General features: G+C 39.8%; 1 protein-coding gene across 9 annotated transcripts in view; it reads right to left on the bottom strand.

The window, feature by feature from the left end:
• Window positions 1-21202, bottom strand: part of LOC140908681 (isoaspartyl peptidase/L-asparaginase-like) — a 240900-nt gene that overhangs the window by 33614 nt on the left and 186084 nt on the right. For all 9 annotated transcript variants that reach the window (XR_012157954.1, XR_012157952.1, XR_012157953.1 and 6 more), the window contains exon 5: window positions 10788-10906. Coding sequence is in view for 6 of the 9 variants with exons in the window: in XM_073336339.1 (XP_073192440.1) it covers window positions 10788-10906 (119 nt within the window). In the remaining 3 variants the exon portion in view is untranslated. The remainder of the gene's footprint in view (window positions 1-10787; window positions 10907-21202) is intronic.

Raw genomic sequence — 21202 nt, 5'->3', positions numbered from 1 at the left:
AATGGGTTCAAATCAAATCAGCAAGAAAAAGGCAGATTCTATAAACATAACATAAAAGGCCCTTGATCCTCAGAGCTTTCATTTCCATTTACCTCCAACAGGCACTTGAAGGTGGTTACTCATTTCTCAGAGGGAAGGAGACTGGCTGGCTGGCTTGCTGGCTGAGAGTTGTTACTCCTTAGCCATTCCAACCTCTTCTGCACCTTCTTTTTCTTCTGGGGTTTTGTGGTGCAATAAACTCACTTCTTGAATCTATGACTGGCATTCACTGGATTTCATAGATAGCTTTTTTACTTGGGCTCCATTTTCCTTCTATTCTGGCCAGGTGTTGCAAAGAAAATGTTGTTACTCTAAGGCTTCTGAGTTTTCCATATACATATTTCCTTTCATGGATATCAATATCTCCTAGTCCTGACAATTCCATAGGAGACGATTTATCATTTCCTGGTCTTTACATGTTTCACATAGTCCAACCTTATGTTTCTTTACTATACATAGATTCCTACAGTTCTCACCATTCCTTCCTTAGCTCATTTTTTATTAAAGGTTTAAATTCCAGTTTGCTTAAGAGGAACTCTAGGTCAACTTGTTCAGGCTAAATAGCATTTTTTGCCTCCTTGTTTACCAATTCATTTTCAGCTATTCCTACATGTGCTGGGATCCATGCTGTTATTACAGTAACATCCAGTTGTGCCAATTAGGTTGTTAGCAATAATATTACATTAAGTATTTTGTTTCTGCTGTCAGACTTGCCATTGTATAGTGCCTGAAGCCCTGATAAGGCATCAGACAGGATGGCCATGGCAGCTGGCTGCACATCTAAGGCCCAAGTTGTCCCAGCAATATCCCTGTTAGCTCAGCTGTAAAGATAGACATAAAGTTACTTAGCCTTATGACTTACTTTGAGTCTGAATGCGAGCACACAGAAAGCTGTTCCTACTCTACTCATTCCTTCCTCTTCTGAACCATCAATATACATTTAAAAATCATGTCCCCACTTATTTCTGTCCCTTCTCTTCCTGTTCCTCTCTTTTTATAGTTGGGCTTGCCCTCATTAGTTACTGAAGGTGTTGGTGTTTCTCTCCATAATTGGCATTTCTCACAGCTGAACTGGGGTTTGGCTAGTTTGACTGTCTGCAGGCAGGGAAGGACCTTAACCTTTGCATGCTTGGGTTTTTTATGGTGTTTGTAGACACTACTGACATCACTCCCCTAATAGATTCTATGGGAGGGGATCCTTGCTCTGCCATCATAGCTCTGTTTGGGTGGTGTGGATAGGGCCACCTCATATACTGCTAACTTCGATTGGGTGGGTGAGTATTCAATCTTTCTTCCTCCAAGATGGACTCCAGCCCACCTGAAGACAGAGAGTGATGGTCCAGGCAGAGGGGAAGCTCCACCGTACCCAGAGATGACCCAGCCAGTCCAGCAGATGTCTCTTGTGTGGGTAGCTCTTGACTCCAAGGAGACGTGGGGCCATAGCACAGAGGAGAGAGGAGAGAGTCACGTAGGAGACAGGTTTATGCAGGTATAGCTAGGGTCCTGGATTGCTTTAATCTAGCTCTGAAAATCACCCATTTACAGAGGGTCAGTCCTAGGCCTGTGGGAGTTAATTGGACATAGAGGCCTTTTGTTGACCCTTTGCACAGAGGTAAATTTCACCCTCCAAGTAGAATACAATTCCCTGTTCATAGATGTCATTTTACGAATAAGTAGTTAATTACAAAGCTGAAACTTTCTCCTGAATTCTTACTTGATGATCAAAAATCTGATTCTATGAGGTTAAGGGAAGATAATGAATATTAACTAATTCAAATAAACTACAAGAAAATTTAGGAAGCCTTGAATTTAAATTTGACCAGAATACAAATGGGAAACATTTCTTTTCCTGTGAAACTGCCATTTAAAGTTTGCAGTCTTGTTGTAGTCATGTTGGTGCCAGGATATGAGCGAGACAAGGTGGGTGAGGTAATACCTTTTATTGCACCAACTTCTGTTCATCAGGCAAGTTTTCAAGCTCCACAGAGCTCTTCTTCAGAACTCGAAAATTTGTCTCTTTCATCAACAGAAGTAGGTCCAATAAAAAATATTACCTCACCCATCTGGTCTCTCTCATGATCATTAATACCTTAAAGTGGTCAGAGCCTTGGTTTTACATCACATTCAAAAGAGTATCATGCCCCCTAACACCACACATAGATATTGTTCTATACCTCACTGAATCAGACGTAAGGGAATCACCCAAACCACTTCTTAAAGCATCTTGATGGTCCAAGTCTCCTTTGCAAATATCAGACCTAATCCTGTTTAGTTTATGAGATCTGACAAAATTACCGAGTTTCATTTGTCATATGTGGCACTGTCTGCAGAGACATCTGAGATCAATGAGGGAGATACCTGTTTTATGTTTATAAATATTATATGATCATTATTCTTTTATTGTTATTGTATTGCTGGCTATTAAGTACCAAAGGGTTAAGTCTTGCAAGGACTAGCTGCACTTACATTTAGAAAATAGTCTATGATTTAAGAAAAGTGCTATTGGCAATACTAGACCTGAGCAAATAATTGAATTTTCTGTGGCTGAGCAGAAGAATTTGAAAAAATATTGTTTTGTTTCTAAACCTGATTTTCTGTTTTGGGGTGTGTGTCTCAGAATGAAGTATTAACAGTTCATTCTGAAAATACTGAAACGAACCTTTCTAACTTTTCCTAAAAAAATTTCCATCGTTTTTTATTCAGACAAAAGTATTTACTGAATTTGACTCAAATTTTGGAATAGTTTTGGTCATGCCAAAATTGCATCTTTTCTCAAATAAACTACTAAACTGAAAAAATTCACCTAGCTCTAGTCAGTACTCAGTCAGACAATCCAGGTGTCATTACCTCTGAAGTTTCACCTCCACTCAGCTCTGGCTGGTCATGCCAGGGGAGTGGGAAGATACTGATGGGACACTAAAACAGAGTCTGGTTCTGATAAAAGCAGCCTGAAAAACAAAGAGAAGAGACTCTGGGAGAAACAGAGAGTGGTTGTGGAAAAACACAAGCTGATTCTCTGGTTCTGAAGTGGTGTCTGAGCTAAGTTAAACGCTGATTAACCTAGCAAGGAAAGCCTAAGTTTAGGTATAATAGAATGTGTTTGGGTTTCTAATGTTTTAACAGTTTCTCTCTGCTTGTTAAATGTCTATGAACCAATAAGCCATTCTTGTTTTTGAAGAAGTGTTGATCTGATAAAATACATGGGCCAGGCAAGATTTTCAGAGGACCTCAGCTCCCATCTAGGCACCTAAATGAAGTGGTTAGATTTTCAAATATGCTCAGCAGCCAGCAGCTCCCCTTTTAAACAATGGGAGGTGCCGTACACTGAGCAGTTTTGTAAATCTGACCATTTCATTTGGGTGTCTAGAGGACAGCTGAGCTTTTCGGAAGATGTGGCAATACAGGAACAAGTTTCATGATCAGATGGTTTGGGAGTGATCAGGGCCTATTAATGCTATGTTTAGAATTATAGAAACAAAAGTATATTTATTGTTTCCACATTAAATACATCATACATTAATCAATGGAGTAAACTATTAATATCCATTTTGTCTTCATTATCCTCTGCCAAATATATTTATATTCTTTCTCTCTTTCACACACACACACATTTTTTCATTACTGTTTTATTGTTACTGTGGCACTTGTTTATATTTTTGCACAGCATCCTTTTAATATGAGTTCTTCTTATGATGAATTTCACCGTAATGCAGGGGGCCTAAACTGTCACCCAGACACAAGTTAAAGGCCATGTTAAGAAAGGGCTCAAGAGATTCAGAGGGCCTTGTGTGGGACCTCTGCAATAGGTGAATTTCACCCCTTTGGAACATATCCTGCCCCTAGCAACCTACTCAAGTAGCTGGGCTAGGCACTTGGCAGATGTATGGGGTTCTGAGAAGAAATCCTACCTCAGGCTGTAGAGCCATGCAAGGCTCAACACCAAATAGGGGTACACATTTGGCATTGTCTGCCCAATCTAGTCACCCCTCCCATCTCCAGTGTAACTCCATGGCCACAAAAGAGTAGACTAGATTTGCCCAATATTTCAAAGAGTATTTACTACATAACTGTAGAACAGGGGAACATACTCCAAGTTTTCATTTATGAAAATTACTTAATGTTTTCATGGGCCTGTCAGTGATTATCATAGGTATATATTTTGTTCTCTTATCATAAAATGTGAACATTGCATAGTTATAAAATGTAGTAAACAACACAATAGGAATATCTGAAGATCTTGCACTGTTTTAAGTCTTTTCCTCCCAGTAACTATCTTCCATTACTATCTCTGACTGTTTTACTTTCTAAGTTAAATTTAGGGACAGGAGCTCGTCATTTTTATTGGTGTGTTAAGTTGACACACTTATTGATAGTGTTATAAAATAAGAAGAATAGTAAAATAATAGGTAAGTGGAACACACTCAAATCCTTTACTAAATAACAATGCTATTTCTATAGGGCTCCTCTGATGGAGATTTACTTCTGCCTTACAGGCCAGATCCAAACCTCATTCTAGCCTGTGGAAAGGCTCTCAGTGACTCAGTGACTTTGATGGTCTTTCAATTGGGGCTTTTGTGCAGAAGTTACAGCAGTACTTCACTGCTGCTGGAAGACAGAGTTTTGAATGTCTGGTGCCCTATTTCTTCATAGTGATTCTTCTGCCATTACAAACCAGCAGGAGCCCTGTATTATGATTTCTACAGTTCTCTAGCTGAGTTTTGTGCTTTAAAAATAACATTTTTTTTCTCCCTAACATTTCTCAGAATTATTTGCAGTTTCCTTTAGGGTGGAACTTTTGGTTTTGGCAGTATACTTTTTCTTAAATTATGAGGCCCTTTCAGGCAGTTCTGCTTCATCTGACTTTTTTCCCCATTGCTGTACCTCTGGCCTTTCCCACCCTTGGCCCAGCAAGCATCTTTTTTATTCTTTATCCCTTTGTGTGCCTTTTAAAGCTATTTCTGTACTTGTCTTGCCGTGGTATATTTTCGACCAGTAAATGCTCTTTCAAGATATACCTTTGTGACTGGCAAAACAATTCCTTCCAAAGCAGTCCCCTGGAAATCAAATGTCAGCCTGATAATTTCTATAGTGGACATAAATATGTTGACTGACATATGCCCAGGAAAGAAAAAACCTAGAAATCTAGAAATCAATCTTCTGAGACTATCAACTTTGAAATTTCATTCCAATTAGCCCAATTTGTCAAGAAATTCTGATCGATATTTGAATGCCTCAGAGTGGATGGATTTTTCTAGTCTGTTTTTCACACAGTACAGGCCACTATTATTTGTCTTTTCAAGAATTTAATGAAAGAGAATCCAAGCTTTCCCAATCCTAAGTATGCATAAACATTTATCACAGCTACACTTATAGCTCAGAGAATTGTGCATCGCAGTTACTTTAGAACCCTTTTTGTCCTCTTTGAGTTCACCCTCAGCTGACAAGCCTGGCTCCCTGCACCTCCCTCTGGGTGAAATCAAGGGGTACAATCACTCTCAGACTGGACCCCTGGGTTGCAGCCCCCTGTTTCCCAATCATGTTTAGCCAAGAGGTCCAACTGATTTTGGCACTGGTAAGCCTTTTGCTCTGGGAGCCTGTGACAATGACTGATGAGTGACTTAAAAAAAACAGCTTCTTTAAAACAAAGGTAGGTAGCACACAGCTTAGAAGGCTAACACAAAGAATCCTACACACAGTCCCTTACCTAGCTATTAATCTTTCCTCACAAGGATTTGCAAGTTCCTGTCTGCTGAGCTAAGCCCTGTCTGGGAGAAGCAGACTGTCTGGCTTGCAGCATGCGCTCTCTGTTGTGTGTCTCAGTCAATCTGTGTGTAAGCCTCAGTCTGCTGACAAGCACCGGCTGCATTTTGACAGCTAGTTTGCTGTGGTTTTATACAAATATTATGATGATTTCATTGAACTAAAAATGTAACATTAAAAATACACGTCTGAATTTGCATCACTGTTTTTTTTTCCTTTTAGTAGTTTCAGAAGTGAGATAACTAAAAGGTATTGCCCTACTCTCAGTTTTTGAAAACACTTATTCTTTCTTCCTACACAGTGACAATTGCAATAGACTTTCTATGATCTTAGTCAGTATATAGTTTTAGTTAACTATGCATTACAGTTCGCTTCCTCTAAGCCAGTGGTTCTCAAAGCCGGTCTGCAGCTTGTTCAGGGAAAGCCCAGGGCAGGCCGGACCACTTTGTTTACCTGCCGCGTCTGCAGGTTCTGCCGATCGCAGCTCCCACTGGCCAAGGTTCGCCGCTCCAGGCCAATGGGGGAACAGCGAACTGCGGCCAGTGGGAGCCGCGATCGGCCGAACCTGCGGACGCAGCAGGTAAAGAAACTGCTCCGGCCCACCAGGGGCTTTTCCTGAACAAGCGGCAGACCAGCTTTGAGAACCACTGCTCTAAGCCCCCATGCCAAACATTAAAATACACTGAAACAACAGAGAACATAAGAATAGCCATAATGGGTTAGACCAAAGGTCCAGCTATCCCAGTATCCTGTCTTCTGACAGTGACCAATGCCAGGTGCTTTAGAGGGAATGAACAGAACAGGCAATCATTGAGTGATCCACCCCCTGTCGCACGTTCCCAGCTTTTGGAAAACAGAGGCTAAGGACACCATCCCTGCTTGCCCTGGCTAATAGCCATTGATGGACCCATCCTCCATGAATTTATCTATTTCTTTTTTTAACCTTGTTATAGCCTTGGCCTTCACAACGTAGAATCATAGAGTCATAGAATATCAGGGTTGGAAGAGACCCCAGGAGGTCATCTAGTCCAACCCCCTGTTCAAAGCAGGACAAACCCTTTGGCAAAGAGTTCCACAGGTTGACTGTACATTGTGTGAAGAAATACTTCCTTTTGTTTGTTTTAAACCTGCTGCCTATTAATTTCATTTTGTGACCCCTAGTTCTTGTGTTACGAGAAGGAGTAAATAACACTTCCTTATTTACTTTCTCCACACAGTCATGATTTTATAGACCTGTATCATATCCCCCTTAGTCGTCTCATTTTCAGGCTGAAAAGTCCCAGTCTTATTAATCTCTCCTCATGTGTAAACTGTTCCATACCCTTAATGATTATTGTTGCCCTTCTCTGTACCTTTTCCAAATCCAATATATCTTTTTTTGAGATGGGGCAACTACATCTGCACGCAGTATTCAAGATGTGGGTGTACCACAGGGTTATATAGAGTAGTAACAAACTGCAAAGATTCATTATTCCCCTGTAGCAACCCAATAAAATATTAGTCACGCCTAAACCAGGAGTATACAGTTCAGCCAATCCAAGGTCAAAATGTTCAGAGTGGTATTGCCATCCCCTTTTTGTTACTCAGCTTCTTCCCCATCAGCTGTAATTTATTGTGATCCCGTAAATACATTAATCCCAGAACACATTTATAAGCTAAGTTGTTCGTGGCAATATTATTTTCTGAATCTGTTAAACAACTGAAATTTAAACACCATTGTACAGGTAAGAAATTTAAAACTAGAGGTGTCAGTTGCTGAAACAGGGTGCCCGGTTCACATCCTGAGTAAAATTTCCATATGAAGTACATTCCTTGTATTTCAAGGGGATATAAACTTTCTCTTTCACATCTGGTAAGGTCTTCAGGTCTAATCCCTCACTGCTGTAAATGTGTATTTCAATAAATATTCAGTCTGAATATACAAATGTTTAAAAGCATGATCTGTTCAGCTCAGTGTAGCCCAGATTCTTTGCTGTAACTAGCCTGCACTGGGCACAGCAGATAAAGGAAGACATGCCAGAGCCAATTATAGTTCTCTCTCTCTCTGCCCTGCCCTGAGTGCAAGTTAGAGAAGCATGGAGCTGAGCTCACTGTCACCAGTGAGCAAATAAGAAATTATAACTAATAAAAGTGTCACCACAATTTAAAAAAAAACGAGGAGTACTTGTGGCACCTTAGAGACTAACAAATTTATTTGAGCATAAGCTTTCATGGGCTAAAACCCACTTCATTGGATGCATGCCATGGAAAATACAGTAGGAAGATATATATACAAGGAGAACCTGAAAAAATGGGTGTTGCCATACCAACTGTAACAAGACTAATCAATTAAGGTGGGCTATTATCATCAGGAGAATCATAGAATCATAGAATATCAGGGTTGGAAGGGACCTCAGGAGGTCATCTTGTCCAACCCCCTGCTCAAAGCAGGACCAATCCCCAACTAAATCATCCCAGCCAGGGCTTTGTCAAGCCTGACTTTAAAAATATCTAAAGAAGGAGATTCCACCACCTCCCTAGGTAACACATTCCAGTGTTTCACCACCCTCCTAGTGAAAAAGTTTTTCCTAATATCCAACCTAAAACTCCCCCACTGCAACTTGAGACCATTACTCCTTGTTCTGTCATCAGCTACCACTGAGAACAGTCTAGATCCATCCTCTTTGGAACCCCCTTTCAGGTAGTTGAAAGCAGCTATCAAATCCCCCCTCATTCTTCTCTTCCGCAGACTAAACAATCCCAGTTCCCTCAGCCTCTCCTCATAAGTCATGTGTTCCAGTCCCCTAATCATTTTTGTTGCCCTCTGCTGGACTCTTTCCAATTTTTCCACATCCTTCTTGTAACGTCGGGCCTAAAACTGGACACAGTACTCCAGATGAGGATTCACCAATGTTGAATAGAGGGGAACAATCACGTCCCTCGATCTGCTGGCAATGCCCCTACATATACATCCCAAAATGCCATTGGCCTTCTTGGCAACGAGGGCACACTGTTCACTCATATCCAGCTTCTCATCCACTGTCACCCCTAGGTCCTTTTCTGCAGAACTGCTGCTGAGCCATTCGGTCCCTAGTCTGTAGCGGTGCATGGGGTTCTTCCATCCTAAGTGCAGGACTCTGCACTTGTCCTTGTTGAACCTCATCAAATTTCTTTTGGCCCAATCCTCTAATTTGTTTAGGTCCCTCTGTATCCTATCCCTACCCTCCAGCGTATCTACCTCTCCTCCCAGTTTAGTGTCATCTGTAAACTTGCTGAGGGCGCAATCCATACCATCCTCCAGATCATTTATGAAGATACTGAACAAAACCGGCCCGAGGACCGACCCTTGGGGCACTCTACTTGATACCGGCTGCCAACTAGACATGGAGCCATTGATCACTACCCGTTGAGCCCGACAATCTAGACAACTTTCTATCCACCTTATAGTCCATTCATCCAGCCCATACTTCTTTACTTGCTGGCAAGAATACTGTGGGAGACCATGTCAAAAGCTTTGCTAAAGTCAAGAAAAACTTCTGTAGTGATAATCAGGATGGCCCATTTGAAACAGCTGACAAGAAGGTGTGAGTAACAGTAGGGGAAAAATTAGCATAGTTTTTACTTTGTCTAATGACCCATCCACTCCCAGTCTTTATTTAAGCCTAATTTAATGGTGTCCAGTTTGCAAATTAATTCCAATTCTGCAGTTTCTCATTGGAGTCTGTTTCTGGAGTTTTTTTGTTGGAGAATTGAGACTTTTAGGTCTGAAATTGAGTGACCAGGGAGGTTGAAGTGTTCTCTGACTGGTTTTTGAATATTATAATTCTTGACGTCTGATTTGTGTCCATTTATTCTTTTGCGTAGAGATTGTTTGGTTTGGCCAATGTACATGGCAGAGGGGCATTTCTGGCACATGATGGCATATATCATATTGGTAGATGTGCAGGTGAATGAGCCTCTGATGGTGTGGCTGATGTAATTAGGTCCTATGATGGTGTCCCTTGAATCAATATGTGGACAGAGTTGGCAATGGGCTTTTTTGCAAGGATAGGCTCCTGGGTTAGTGTTTTTGTGGTGTGCTGTGTGGTTGCTGGTCAGTATTTGCTTCAGGTTGGGGGCTGTCTGTAAGTGAAGACTGGCCTGTCTCCCAAGATCTGTGAGAGTGAGGGATCGTCCTTCAGGGTAGGTTGTAGATCCTTGATGATGCACTGGAGAGGTTTTAGTTGGGGGCTGAAGGTGATGGTTAGTGGCATTCTGTTGCTTTCTTTGTTGGGCCGGTTCTGGAGTAGGTGACTTCTGGGTACACTTTTGGCTCTGTCAATCTGTTTCTTCACTTCAGCAGGTGGGTTTTGTAGTTGTACTAGTTGTAAGAAAGCTTGATAGAGATCTTGTAGGTGTTTGTCTCAGTCTGAGGGATTGGAGCAAATGCAGTTGTATCTTAGAGCTTGGCTGTAGACAATGGATCATGTGATGTGGTCTGGATGAAATTAGGTTTCAATAAAGACTGGGAATGGATGGATCATTACACAATGTAAAAACTATTTCCCCATGCTAATTTTCCCCCTATCGTTACTCACACCTTCTTGTCAACTGTTTGAAATGGGCCATCCTGATTATCACTACAAAAGGTTTTTTTTCCTCCTGCTGATAATAACCCACCTTAACTGATTACAGTTGGTATGGCAACACCCATTTTTTCATGTTCTCTGTGCATATATATCTTCCTACTGTATTTTCCACTGCATGCATCTGATGAAGTGGGTTTTAGCTCACAAAAGCTTATGCTCAAATAAATTTGTTAGTCTCTAAGGTTCCACAAGTACTCCTTGTTTTTTTTTTTTTTTTGCTGATCAGACTAACACGGCTACCCCTCTGAAACCTGTCACCACAATTTTAATCATCATGTCTATACTTTCCCTTAACCAGTTTGCTTTCCCATCAGCATGTATGCGTTCCAAAAGTGTTTGAATATTATTATTGTTTGCTAATTGTTCTAAATCTTTTCATACCTATGACTGGGGTGTCACCAACACGTCCAACCATTTTGTTTGTGATGCCTCCAGTTGATGTTGCACAAGCCATGTTACCTTCACAGTCTATAGCAACTGCACCCACTGTGTCATGAACCCTAAAACACAGAGAAAAAAATACTGTAACTCCAAGTTGAACAGCTGCATTGCCAGAAGCACCACCATACAATAACCATTTAGCACATAAAAATAACAGTTAGTACCTAAACAGAGCTTTTCATCTTCAAAGAGCTATACAAACATTAATTAATTAATCCTCGTGATGTGCCTAGGAGGCAGGTAAGTAATATTAGCTCCTTTTTGTTCCCAAATGCAAAGACTATACTTGATTTGCAGACAGAGTCAGTGTCAGAGTGTAGATTATAATTTTAGGTATACCTGGAAAGTTGTCTCATACACAGTTTACTAGACCACTAGGTACAACAGAGATAGGAGCATATCTCCCTATTTTGCTATATGCACAATTTCAGGGGCTTTTTGACTCAAAGCTACATTAACCAAATATGTATACTAAATATTTATGTAAAAATTAGGTATAAAACATATTTATAAAATGTATTTAATAAAGTTAAATTTAATAAAATGTAAAATGTTAATTAAAATTAATAAAAAATAAAATATTATAAGGGAGGGGGTCTCCAATAATATCAGGACAAGTTATTGCTCTTACATACAAACATATTCATGCTTTTCTATTAACAAGTGTTCCACGATTATTTTCTTGCCCAACTGTCAGTAGTAACTATGCTTTAGTGAGATGGATATACTACGTCCTGAATTAGCACAATATCCCTCCAAACAAAATTGTTACTCACAACTACTTTCCTCTTCTATGGTGTCTTTCATAAAACAATCTCAAAGCACTTCACAAACATTAAGCCTCACAACTATACTATATGTGACATACATCAACAGGGTGTCAAGACAGGATACCTCACATTGAGTATTGACAAGGCAGTCCTCCTTTGAGCTTTTCTGCCTATAGGTAAGGCAAAAATGCCATTAGTAACAAAGGTGAGAGCTGAATTAACTTGCAAAAATTAAATAACTGTCCCTCAATGTTGTCCTTTTACACTATGGCAACGGACTTTCTTGGGTTTTGTTCTACTTTCTAGTTGTACACAAAATGTTGGCAATCTCTATGCATACTCAATCCAAATTGAAATTGTTCTGTATGATACAACACTAGTAAATGAGGATTACCCAACACTTACTGATATCCATGACAGCTGAGTGCACTCAGCATCTTCCAGACTCTAGCCCTATAGACAGAAGAAGGTTGCAGCTGTTTTTCTTTGCTGTGACCTTTTCTAGATGATTACACTAAATTTTAGATGTGAAATACTGGCCCTATTGAAGTAAACAGGTTTCTAGCTGACTGACCAGCTCCATATTCATTCTCTTTCTAAAACATGTGGGCAGCAAGGGATCATGGTGTTTTGTTCTTCTTATGTAGGATATTTAATACTCATTTTAAGCCAATACAGTGTGTCTAGATATTCTGATGATGGGTAACTTATAAATGTTTTTAATAACAGTAAAATATAATATATTTTTGAATCCATTATTATTCAATTAATAACACTTTTCAATTACATGTACATTTTCAAAGTAAACCATATTCTTCTAATCTCCAATTGTTTCTTGCTACACTGATACATTAAGTTTATAATTAAAAATGAAAATGATCATTACAGAAAATAAATTGTTTGCAGAGAGGTGTTAAAATTGATTTTTGTTAGGGAAGCACACCAAACACATTCTAATAAAGCAGTCAGACTGGGATTGGATGCAAGTTCTGCAACGGGCACATTTAAAGATTAGCTCCCCTCCTCCACAAATAACCCCCTTGAGTTAATTTTAATTGCTAATTGACATCATTAAAAAGATGTGACCTTACCAGGCTCATGATTCAGATCACGCATACTTTATATGAACTTTCATATTACTGCTAATGCATTACAAATGATTACCTTGTTCAATTTCTCAGAGGTTAAACAGACTTTTTCTTATACTCCACAAAGAAAAATAAACACCATGTAGACCTGATTTTGAGAAGGAAATGTGTTTTGGCATTCTCTTCCCAATTCTCTCTACAAGCATGAGGCTTTTTAACAGAAATTACTTCCTTGCAAACATATGTGAAATAGAAATTAATATATGTAATACACAGGTTCTCACCACCCTTGTTATTGTATCTGGCTTTTGAGCACATATTAGTATAGACAATGGTCCTGGTCACAGGCTGCAGCTAAAGAGCATACAGGTCAACTCAAAGAGTCAAAGGCAAATTTGAAAAGGAGTACTTGTGGCACCTTAGAGACTAACCAATTTATTTGAGCATGAGCTTTCGTGAGCTACAGCTCACTTCATCGGATGCATACCGTGGAAACTGCAGCAGACTTTATATACACAAAGAGAATATGAAACAATAATCCACCTTTGAGCTCTTCTGACCCTGGGCCATATGTATGCCAGACTGGTTCCAAGTTGTCCCTGCAGTCTGCTCTAAGCAATGTTGGTTGCTAATTGCAATGACTACTGTTAGAACAGCTAGACATTGCTGGAGTCAGGCCCCCCTTTTCCACAGCAACAGCTTGTATGTTAATCACAGGAAGAGGAGGTGGTGTAGTCACCATTAGATCAATTCTATGTCCTCAGAGGATCCCTCTACACAGGAGTGATCCTTCCCTTCCCAGCGTTGCCAGTTGTAGGGCTACTTTGCATCAGCGGAGAGAAGCAAAGTTGCCCTGACACAGGGAAGAATCTATGCTACTAATTTGATTCTAAGGAACATGCTCATTTATGAAATGTTTATTTATATTTGTTTATACTATATACCCAGTATTATATAAACATTAATATAAAAATGTTGTATAATAAATATTAATGTATACTGCAAATTATTTATAATATTTTATGATGTTCCTGGCTTAATAGGGCAATCTCTATTAGTGCTTACAACAGTTGTGCATTTGTAGCCTGGTACATCAAATTAAGATATATACTTAAGCATGAAAATGATTTCTATAGAGAAGGCTGAGAATGAACTGTGAAAGCAGAGAGGACTGGGAGCTTTTAAAATATACAGATTCGGAGGCAACAAAGAAACTCATGTAGTTTACATTGACAGAAGCTAAAAATATAATATTTATGACACTTTTCAATAAAGCTTTCAAAAATACACACTTTGTACAACCAAATGATCACTTAGAGTGGAATGATTTGTATCCCTTTTGAATTAAAATGAGCACCCAATTGATTTGTGCTTGTTATTTGCACTCTGCCTTTCTCTGCGGTCATTCCATATCAGCTCAGCTAAAAGCCCAGACTAGAAGATAACTATGTGCTCCTTGATTCTGTACGAAGTATAAATTTCATTTTTTAAAAAACACATTCTTGGCTATTAAAACTAGTGTTTTGTGAAAATTACATTATTACTTCCTTAGCCTTAACAGAGAAACAGCTTTTTACTACCTGACTAAACATTTGACATTTTGAAAGGTAAGTGCTATGCTATGTCATAAATAACATCTTTAGGTCTGGACAATACTATTCAAATCAAAGCAAAAGGGTTGAACAAAAAAAATCACCTCAATTCAAGGACAAAATAAAAGACAGTTGACTAGAAAAGTCTTTCCACAGCTTGTGTTAGCGATAGGGTCTTCAGGGGAAGATTTGTCTGCACCAAGGAGGATCAAATCACCTGTCAGGTTTCTGAAGGGACACATCAATCAGATCTGACATGTTGCCGATTGCTCCATTAAATCACCACTGTGGTCTTGATTTGTCTCATCAGGTCAGATGATTTTTTTTTAAAGGCTTGAGATGGTAAGCTGCTTTTCAAATTTTCTGATTGAAGCCTCTTCAAATAAATCTGTGTTTTGCATTGAACTAACCTAATGGACCATAAAGCTCCATCCTAATAACAAGATATTTTAGAGTAGACACTGCACTCCTGTTAGGCATGCCAAGTAAGGGAGTGTGGGATTGGGGGGAGGGAGGGAAGGTTTATAAAAAGCTACCTTGCATGTTTGAGAAAAAAGTTATTTTCCACAGGTTTACTGTTACCAGGTAAGGTCAGAGGAAACAAAAACAAAACAAAACAAAAAAACAATCTTTGGAGAGTCCTGGGGCTTACAATATGCAGTAATTCCCCTCTTACAAAGTAGCTTTCTGTGGCTTTGAGCTGTATATCACATTATTTCATTACATTCATGGATCATCTATTAATATTTTGTACATGCACTCAGAGTTTTGGGTTTATGAATTTTTAATAAATTTAAATAAATTAATATATTAAATGACCAATACTTTAAATATTTTGTGCCTCACTTTATGTACAGGCATGGCATGTGCTTTACATTACATAGTTACTGAGCCAGTGTTGGCGCTCAGGGCAGCAATTAGTCTTTTACATTCCTCTCTGTCATTTGCTTTTGCTTTCTTCTGCTCAGTGGTGCTGAGATCAGCTGTTCTGCCCTCCCTTCTAAGGGTTCTTCTTAAGGATTCTCTTGAATGCTCTTGTTTCCTCATACCAGTTGGTTTCCACTCGACAGCATCATGTGGGAATCTGTGTATTGTACATGCCCCAAATATGTCCAGTACTTCTTTCTGTTTCTGGTGGAAAGAACTTTTTTATTGGTAATGAAGTCTTTCGAACCAATGATCATAATTTTTCATAAGCACTGGTTTTTGAAGGCATCTATTTCTTTGACTAACATCTTAGTAGATCTTCAGATCTCACAGCCATATGTTAGCACTGAGATTAATTTGAATTGAAAATTCTCAGTTTTGTTCCGATTCTGATTGTTCCATGTATCTTTGATTTCTACATTATTAAGTTTAGTAAATGCTGTGGATGCCTTTCCTATCCTTGACGTCACTTCCTTCTTAAGGTTTCCATTGGCCAACCTGGTGCTGCTCAGGTAGATGAGCTGTTCTATTTCTTGATATTTTTGCCTTCTAATGTGATTATTCCTGCTTGATGATTTCAAGAATGTTGGCTTTAGCATAACTAATTCTGAACTCTGCGGGGCCTGCTTTTTTTGCTTGGTTGTCTTTGTTGGTAATTTTTCATAGTATTTTCACATACCAAATTTAAAGGGCCAATTTCATACCTGGTATAACCCCATGAAGATTATTGGGGTTATTACAGGGTTGCTTTTAGCCTCTTGTGTTTGTAAAGTTGAGAACAAAATTGTGAACCTATACCTCTTGACCCTAAGTGAGCTAGAAGCTCTGTGAGTATAGTCTTATTATGCTATTTCACCACTCCTGCTTTCATGCTCACCTAGAATAAGGAAACACAAAATCATGGAAGATTTTCAAAACTGGGTGCCTAAAGTTAGGCTCCTAAAATGGTACTTAGACACTTAAAAGAAATGCCCAAATTTTCTATATAATTCCAGGTCCTCTTTCTCCTCCATTTCAATCTTATCGACATCATTTTGGGGCAGAGGCTAAGCCTGAGTCCCATATCCCCCAACTATTGATTATGGGAGTGTTTCAGAAGGTGAATGAGTACTGGCATTTGGGAGTTGCATCCCTTTAGTAATGTTAGTGAGTTAACATTTTCATGCCTGTTAAATGAAATTTTTCTTTCTCAATGAAAATCAACAAAGAATTTTCTAGTTTCTCCAGGCTGAATGGCTTGGCATGAGTTTAGCTTTAATCCATGGAGAATTTTAAGTTTAAGAAAAAGATTAAGGATGCTATACATTCGTTCGACATGTTGTCAAGGTTCCTTCCCCACTCTGAACTCTAGGGTACAGATGTGGGGACCTGCATGAAAACCTCCTAAGCTTACTTTTACCAGCTTAGGTTAAAACTTTCCCAAGGTACAAAATTATTTTACCCTTGGATTTCCACTGCCACCACCAAACTTTATCTGGGTTTACTGGGAAACGTAGTTTGGACACATCTTTCCCCCCAAAATCCTCCCAACACTTGCACCCCACTTCCTGGGGAAGGTTTGGTAAAAATCCTCACCAATTTGCATAGGTGACCACAGACCCAAACCCTTGGATCTTAGAACAATGAAAAAGCATTCAGTTTCCTTACAAGAAGACTTTTAATAGAAGTAAAGGAATCACCTCTGTAAAATCAGGATGGTAGATACCTTACAGGGTAATTAGATTCAAAACATAGACAATCCCTCTACGCAAAACCTTAAGTTACAAAAAAGACACACAGACAGGAATATTCATTCTATTCAGCACAGTTATTTTCTCAGCCATTTAAAGAAATCATAATCTAACACATACCTAGCTAGATTACTTACTAAGTTCTAAGACTCCATTCCTGTTCTGTCCCTGGCCAAAGCATCACACATACAGACACAGACCCTCCTCTTCCCAGCTTTTGAAAGTATCTTGTCTCCTCATTGGTCATTTTGGTCAGGTGCCACCGAGGTTACCTTTAGCTTCTTAACCCTTTACAGGTAAGAGGATTTTTCCTCTGGCCAGGAGGGATTTTAAAGGGGTTTACGCTTCCCTTTATATTTATGACACATGTATGTTCTTAATTGTGCAGTGAACTTTCCATGGGACTATTCTTCCACCCAACATGTGTAAACTTTTATAAAGGAACATAGTCTGCAACTGACCAGTAAGTGGCACACTTACAGCTGTGGCTATCAGGCACCCAGACATTTGATTTTAAATTTGCTACCTAATCTGCTCTAGATGAGGATGGGAAGTCACAGATCTATTGCTATTACATATGAAGTGTTACCCAGGGTTCTTTCAACCCAAAGCTCTTGGTAACTTTTACTCTGTGCAAGGTGGTGTCAGGAAATAAATCAAGGGAGACACAGCCGTTTGACCGATAGACAGCTGGCACAAACAGGACAACACAAGAGTGCTTTCACTTAAAGCTAAACTTTACTTAGTCTCAAGCACTAACACACGTCCGCAACAGGTTAGTAAAACTCCTCCAACTCTCAATAATTACTGAAGCTGAGTGTGGCCTTCGAGTGGCACCATAATAGGCTTCTGCTGGCCAAGCTTCTGTCTGCCAGTGGGGACCACAAGATCGATCCAGAGGGAGCATCCCTGAAGAATTCCTTTCTGAGAAGACCGGTTACCTCAAACTTTTCCCCTTATTTATACATTAGTAACGTAATGACATATCTCTTAAAATAAACTTGCTAAGCAAGCAGTTTTTAGAGATCAAGCAAGAGATTTCCGTGTGGTCATCAGTTTACCAGATATGTTGTTTTTTTTCCAGAGTGTCCATACCTTGGGGCCCTGTCAAGGTTCCTTCCCCTCTCTGAACTCTAGGGTACAGATGTGGGGACCTGCATGAAAGACCCCCTAAGATTATTCTTACCAGCTTGGGTTAAAAACTTCCCCAAGGTACAAAATGTGCCTTGTCCTTGAACCCTATGCTGCCACCACCAAGCGTTTTAAACAAAGAACAGGGAAAGAGACCACTTGGAGACGTCTTCCCCCAAAATATCACCCCAAGCCCTACACCCCCTTTCCTGGGGGAGGCTTGATAATAATATCCTCATCAATTGGTATAGGTGAACCCAGACCCAAACCCTTGGATCTTAAGAACAGTGAAAAATCAATCAGGTTCTTAAAAGAAGAATTTTATTTCAAGAAAAGGTAAAAATCACTTCTGCAAAATCAGGATGGTAAATACTTTACAGGGTAATCAGATTCAAAACATAGAGAATCCCTCTAGGCAAAACCTTAAGTTACAAAAAGACACAAAAACAGGAATACACATTCCCTCCAGCACAGCTTATTTTACAAGCCATTAAACAAAAGAAAATCTAACACATTTTCTAGCTAGATTACTTACTAACTTTACAGGAGTTGGAAGGCTTGCATTCCTGATCTGTTCCTGGCAAAAGCATTGCACAGACAGACAAAAATCCTTTGTCCCCCCTCGCTCCAGATTTGAAAGTATCTTGTCTCCTCATTGGACATTTTGGGTCAGGTGCCAGCAAGGTTACCTTAGCTTCTTAACCCTTTACAGATGAAAGGGTTTTGCCTCTGGCCAGGAGGGATTTTATAGCACTGTATACAGAAAGATGGTTACCCTTTCCTTTATATTTATGACAGGCCCTGACAAACATTCCCGGGGGCACATATAGACAGACTTCCTGTTTTTCTAAAATACATAGATCAGCAATTTCAACATTCTTAGCAGGAAAGATGTGGGGTCAAGCTGCTTTGTCTGTGGCACCCAACCTCCCCTCCTCTCGTGGCGTGGTTAAGCTGAGGCCGCTGCATGACCAATTTACGATCTGCTGAATTGGCTACTTTTAGCAATAAGCCAGAGTGGTTCAGTACAACCTGCTAACTTGACTACTATTACCAGTAAACAACAGTGCTTTTAGGCACTTTACTGGTTTGCCAAAATCTCCCCATACTCCACAAACTCCACATGTGCTATTGCACCCACACACTTTATAATGCAGCATTTGATTCATTTTAGTCCAAAGAAAGGGGGAGAAGATATGGATTTTTGTTTGGAGTACCCTTTACCTCTACACATGCAGGGGGAAGGGCAGGTGTGATGGAATATGCCCCTGTACTCACACCCTAATCTTTGTAAAAGGTATGACTTGTAAGGTATCATCTGAAAACTCATAATTTGCAGGCCGGTATTGTCCTGATAAAATATGTGTGGCAACATTATATGTGACATCATAAGAGTCTCCTGTATGATGTTATTAACATATGTTCCAAACCCCACAGCCCTGTCCAAGTGGAAGTTGGCAAACAGGTCTGTCCTAAACAAAGGAATGTGTGCTTACCTTAATCTGTATTTAAGCAGTAAATAAAGTCATCCAGCAGGGAAGGAAATCAAAGAAAGTTCAACCAGGTGAAAAAAACCCAGCAGCGAACATCCTTCCATCCTTCCACACAGACTCATTGTCTTTTCTCAGCTGGAAATGTTTTTCACGAGGGTAAAACACACCCTATGGGACCCCCCCCCCCCTCTTTCTTCCTGCCCACCTCATTCTCTGTACTTGAGAAGATAAAAGGAAACAGCCATTGGAATCTTGTACAAAGATTGACCTGAAAGTCTGGTCAATATTCTGATGGAGCATGTGGTGAGAATTTGCTTTGCAGCTAAGATAATTTCTTAAGTAGACACTAGTAAGTTTTTTATCTTTATTTTTCTAGTTACCATTTCAGACTTTTATGACTCATTACTTATATTCACTTAAAATCTCTCTCTTTGTAGTTAATAAACTTGTTTTATTGTTTTATCTCATTCAGTGTGTTTAAGTTGAAGGGTCTGGTAACTATGTAAGGTAATGAACTGGCATATTATTCCCTTCAAGAAATAACTGACTTAATTTATTTGTACTTTCCAGGAGAGGGCTAGGCAGTTCAGGAAATACATTTCTGGGTCAGCCGGCAGCATAACCAAGGCTGGTAAGAGCCATGGTGTAGCTGGTAGCCTGCAGTTACACACAGACACTCAAGGTGTGACTTACATGTTGGAAGGTTGTTTGTGAGAGGCCCAGGTGGGAGCTACTACAACAAGGCATTGTAAGGCACTCAATCTTGCAGGGCTGGGGTAACACAGCCCCCCATCTGAATTGTGCCCAAGTATGTCACAGTGGGGCAACTCAGCTAGAAGGGCCCAGAAACATTCAGAAGTAGGGTGGGGCAGTTACTAGACATGCTCAATAGCTGTTTGGTGAAGCTGTATAGGAAAGTTTCATTGTGAACAAGGAGTGTTGCAACTCCCACACATTCGCTATATGAGAGTTGAGCCAATCAGAGTTCAGGGATGGAGGAATATAAATATAGAATTTAAAGACAACCCTGTGGACTCAGTGTCTAATTGATGCAGGACTAAGAACAGTGTCTGCTGAGAGGGCTGCATTCCAGTCAGTGTACTACTTTGGACACAGGTGAGTGCCATTCCACCTTTATTTACTAGGGACGCTCCCCAATGGAATAATGTTTGGTCCACCACTGTGTGTTTTATGGATTTACAAGACAGAGGGAGGGAAGCATTTGTTATATCTAAAGACTACTGAGCCTCTAAATCTTACATTTAGCTATCTGCTATCTGCTCTAAACTTGGATTCTGCCTCGTTTAAAAAGAGAACTAGGGAGAGCTAATTGAGGTGAGGGTATGTAAATCATCTTACTTAGCTGGGCTTATGGGAAAAAGATAGTGCTATGTAGAATGAGATCTTATTGAGATCTAGAGAATAGATATTCAAATGCTGATCCCAGAATCTGTACTACTTTGGGATACTGACTACAGATAACTGTTTCACCAGTAACTGAGGACTAGTCAATAATTAACCAAAGGCTGGAATGTTGGTAGCTGTGTAGACCCCAGAAGATCTGTTTGCTGACAAGGTTCTGAAGAGTTTGGAAAAGAAATGAGAGGTTGCCACTCTTCTTCAG

Source organism: Lepidochelys kempii, chromosome 3, assembly GCF_965140265.1.
Source record: "Lepidochelys kempii isolate rLepKem1 chromosome 3, rLepKem1.hap2, whole genome shotgun sequence".
Lineage (NCBI taxonomy): Eukaryota > Metazoa > Chordata > Testudines > Cheloniidae > Lepidochelys > Lepidochelys kempii.
Note: the sequence above shows the minus strand (reverse complement) of the source record. Positions and strands in the feature narration are given on the sequence as shown.